The sequence below is a fragment of the Sebastes umbrosus genome (assembly GCF_015220745.1).
Source record: "Sebastes umbrosus isolate fSebUmb1 chromosome 14 unlocalized genomic scaffold, fSebUmb1.pri SUPER_14_unloc_1, whole genome shotgun sequence".
NCBI classification, from domain to species: Eukaryota; Metazoa; Chordata; class Actinopteri; order Perciformes; family Sebastidae; genus Sebastes; species Sebastes umbrosus.
Genome location: NW_023618433.1, coordinates 60,001 through 65,000, shown reverse-complemented (window position 1 = coordinate 65,000; position 5,000 = coordinate 60,001). Strand labels below are relative to the sequence as shown.

Sequence of the window (5,000 nt, the reverse complement as noted above, 5' to 3'; positions counted from 1 at the left end):
AGTGGTATAGTGTATATATAGTGGTATAGTGTAGATATAGTGGTATAGTGTGTATATATAATGGTATAGTGTATATATAGTGTATATATAGTGGTATAGTGTATATATAGTGGTATAGTGTATATATAGTGGTATAATGTAGATATAGTGTATATATAGTGGTATAGTGTATATATAGTGGTATAATGTATATATAGTGGTATAGTGTATATATAGTGGTATAGTGTATATATAGTGGTATAGTGTATATATAGTGGTAGAGTGTAGATATAGTGGTATAGTGTATATATAGTGGTATAGTGTGTATATATAGTGGTATAGTGTAGATATAGTGGTATAGTGTAGATATAGTGGTATAATGTATATATAGTGGTATAGTGTATATATAGTGTATATATAGTGGTATAGTGTATATATAGTGGTATAATGTGTATATATAGTGGTATAATGTATATATAGTGGTATAGTGTATATATAGTGGTATAATGTAGATATAGTGTATATATAGTGGTATAATGTATATATAGTGGTATAGTGTATATATAGTGGTATAATGTATATATAGTGATATAATGTATATATAGTGGTATAATGTATATATAGTGATATAATGTATATATAGTGGTATAGTGTGTATATATAGTGTCTTTGAGATTACTAAAAAGCGCTATATAAATCTAATATATTATTATTATAGTGTATATATAGTGGTATAGTGTATATATAGTGGTGTAGTGTATATATAGTGGTATAATGTATATATAGTGGTATAGTGTAGATATAGTGTATATATAGTGGTATAATGTATATATAGTGGTATAGTGTATATATAGTGGTATAGTGTATATATAGTGGTATAGTGTATATATAGTGGTATAGTGTATATATAGTGGTATAATGTATATATAGTGGTATAGTGTATATATAGTGGTATAGTGTAGATATAGTGTATATATAGTGGTATAATGTATATATAGTGGTATAGTGTATATATAGTGGTATAGTGTATATATAGTGGTATAGTGTATATATAGTGCTATAATGTATATATAGTGGTATAGTGTATATATAGTGGTATAATGTATATATAGTGGTATAGTGTATATATAGTGGTATAGTGTAGATATAGTGTATATATATAGTGGTATAATGTATATATAGTGATATAATGTGTATATATAGTGGTATAGTGTATATATAGTGGTATAGTGTATATATAGTGTAGATATAGTGGTATAATGTATATATAGTGGTATAGTGTAGATATATTGTATATATAGTGGTATAATGTATATATAGTGATATAATATATATATAGTGGTATAGTGTGTATATATAGTGTCTTTGAGATTACTAAAATCGCTATATAAATCTAATATATTATTATTATAGTGTATATATAGTGGTATAGTGTATATATAGTGGTATAGTGTATATATAGTGGTATAATGTATATATAGTGGTATAGTGTAGATATAGTGTATATATAGTGGTATAATGTATATATAGTGGTATAGTGTATATATAGTGGTATAGTGTATATATAGTGGTATAGTGTAGATATAGTGGTATAGTGTATATATAGTGGTATAGTGTAGATATAGTGGTATAGTGTAGATATAGTGGTATAATGTATATATAGTGGTATAGTGTATATATAGTGTATATATAGTGGTATAGTGTATATATAGTGTAGATATAGTGGTATAATGTATATATAGTGGTATAGTGTAGATATAGTGGTATAGTGTATATATAGTGGTATAATGTATATATGGTGGTATAGTGTATATATAGTGGTATAGTGTATATATAGTGGTATAATGTGTGTATATATAGTGGTATAATGTATATATAGTGGTATAGTGTATATATAGTGGTATAGTGTAGATATAGTGGTATAGTGTATATATAGTGGTATAATGTAGATATAGTGTATATATAGTGGTATAGTGTATATATAGTGGTATAATGTATATATAGTGGTATAGTGTATATATAGTGGTATAGTGCAGATATAGTGGTATAGTGTATATATAGTGGTATAATGTATATGTAGTGGTATAGTGTATATATAGTGGTATAGTGTATATATAGTGGTATAATGTAGATATAGTGTATATATAGTGGTATAGTGTATATATAGTGGTATAATGTATATATAGTGGTATAGTGTATATATAGTGGTATAGTGTAGATATCGTGGTATAGTGTATATATAGTGGTATAATGTATATATAATGGTATAGTGTATATATAGTGGTATAATGTAGATATAGTGTATATATAGTGGTATAGTGTGTATATATAGTGGTATAGTGTATATATAGTGGTATAGTGTAGATATAGTGGTATAGTGTATATATAGTGGTATAGTGTAGATATAGTTTATATATAGTGGTACAGTGTATATATAGTGGTATAATGTATATATAGTGGTATAGTGTATATATAGTGGTATAATGTAGATATAGTGTATATATAGTGGTATAGTGTATATATAGTGGTATAATGTATATATAGTGGTATAGTGTATATATAGTGGTATAGTGTAGATATAGTGGTATAGTGTATATATAGTGGTATAATGTATATATAGTGGTATAGTGTATATATAGTGGTATAATGTAGATATAGTGTATATATAGTGGTATAGTGTGTATATATAGTGGTATAGTGTATATATAGTGGTATAGTGTAGATATAGTGGTATAGTGTATATATAGTGGTATAGTGTAGATATAGTTTATATATAGTGGTACAGTGTATATATAGTGGTATAATGTATATATAGTGGTATAGTGTATATATAGTGTTATAGTGTGTATATATAGGGGTATAATGTATATATAGTGGTATAGTGTATATATAGTGGTATAATGTAGATATAGTGTATATATTGTGAAATAGTGTATATATAGTGGTATAATGTATATATAGTGGTATAGTGTATATATAGTGGTATAGTGTAGATATAGTGGTATAGTGTAGATATAGTTTATATATAGTGGTACAGTGTGTATATATAGTGGTATAATGTATATACAGTGGTATAGTGTATATATAGTGGTAAAGCGTATATATAGTGGTACAGTGTATATATAGTGGTATAGTGTATATATAGTCGCTTTGAGATTACTAAAAAGCGCTATATAAATCTAATATATTATTATTATAGTGTATATATAGTGGTATAATGTATATGGTAAATGGACTTGGACTTATATAGCGCTTTTCTAGTCTTCCGACCACTCAAAGTGCTTTACACTACATGTCAGTATTCACCCATTCACACACACATTCATACACTGATGGCAGAGGCTACTAAGGTGCCAACTTTGCCCATCAGGATTTAATCTAAATACTCATTCACACACCGATGGCTATGCCTCCGGGAGCAATTTGGGGTTAAGTGTCTTGCTCAAGGACACATCGACATGTGACCTGGAGCAGCCGGGGATCGAACCACCGACCTTCCGATTGGTGGACAACCTGCTCTACCCTCTGAGCCACAGCCGCCCCTGATATATAGTGGTATAGTGTGTATATATAGTGGTATAGTGTATATATAGTGGTATAGTGTATATATAGTGGTATAGTGTATATAGAGTGTATATATAGTGGTATAGTGTATATATAGTGTATATATAGCGGTATAGTGTATATATAGTGTATATATAGTGGTATAGTGTATATATAGTGTATATAGAGTGTATATATAGTGGTATAGTGTATATATAGTGTATATAGAGTGTATATATAGTGGTATAGTGTATATATAGTGTATATATAGTGGTATAGTGTATATAGAGTGTATATATAGTGGTATAGTGTATGTAAACTATGTAAGGGATCTTTCTCTCATCACCCTGAAGGGTTTATTTTACAACATTGACCCGCTAGCTGAACATTATCCTGATTATTACACGGCTACTGACTGAAGAAATCTATAACCTGACACAAGAACGGTCCTCCAGAGTCCCACATCAGAACTGTGTCCATAGCAACGGTCTGTTATACGTAGCGACGGTCTGTTATACGTAGCAACGGTCTGTTATACGTATCAACAGCCTGTTATACGTATCAACAGCCTGTTATACGTAGCAACGGTCTGTTATACGTAGAAACGGTCTGTTATACGTAGCAACGGTTTGCTATACGTAGAAACGGTCTGTTATACGTATCAACGGTCTGTTATACGTAGAAACGGTCTGTTATACGTAGCAACGGTCTGCTATACGTAGAAACGGTCTGTTATACGTAGCAACGGTCTGTTATACGTAGAAACGGTCTGTTATACGTATCAACGGTCTGTTATACGTAGAAACGGTCTGTTATACGTATCAACGGCCTGTTATACGTAGCAACGGTCTGTTATACGTAGAAACGGTCTGTTATACATAGCAACGGCCTGTTATATGTAGCAACGGTCTGTTATACGTAGCAACAGTCTGTTATACGTAGCAACGGTCTGCTATACTTAGCAACAGTCTGTTATACGTAGCAACGGTCTGCTATACATAGCAACGGTCTGTTAAACCAAGCAACGGTTTGCTATAGAGAAATAACAGACCATAGAACGCCGTGATTGACCAATCAGAACAGAGTATTCAACAAAGCCATGTAATAAAATATTATATAACTCACTTTGTGCAACATTGTGTTTGTGTTGCTGCAGTAACCATGGAGACGTTCGACTGGGGGCATTACCTTGGAGACGGAGACGTGGCGGGAGCACCGGTCAGCTGCTTCAAACACGTAGGTACATCACACACACAGCCACACACACACATACACACTCGATCGCTCCGTGCCGGTCGCTCCGTGCCGGTCGCTCCGTGCCGGTCGCTCCGTGCCGGTCGCTCCGTGCCGGTCGCTACGGTCGCTCCGTGCCGGTCGCTACGGTCGCTCCGTGCCGGTCGCTCCGTGCCGGTCGCTCCGTGCCGGTCGCTCCGTGCCGGTCGCTCCGTGCCGGTCGCTCCGTGCCGGTCGCTCCGTGT

General features: G+C 32.3%; 1 protein-coding gene across 1 annotated transcript in view; it reads left to right on the top strand.

Moving 5' to 3' along the window:
- The window catches only part of LOC119484127 (MBT domain-containing protein 1-like), a 29,157-nt gene that overhangs the window by 9,289 nt on the left and 14,868 nt on the right, over positions 1–5,000 (top strand). Inside the window, exon 5 of the mRNA XM_037762650.1 lies at positions 4,679–4,758. Coding sequence (XP_037618578.1) covers positions 4,679–4,758 — 80 coding nt within the window. The remainder of the gene's footprint in view (positions 1–4,678; positions 4,759–5,000) is intronic.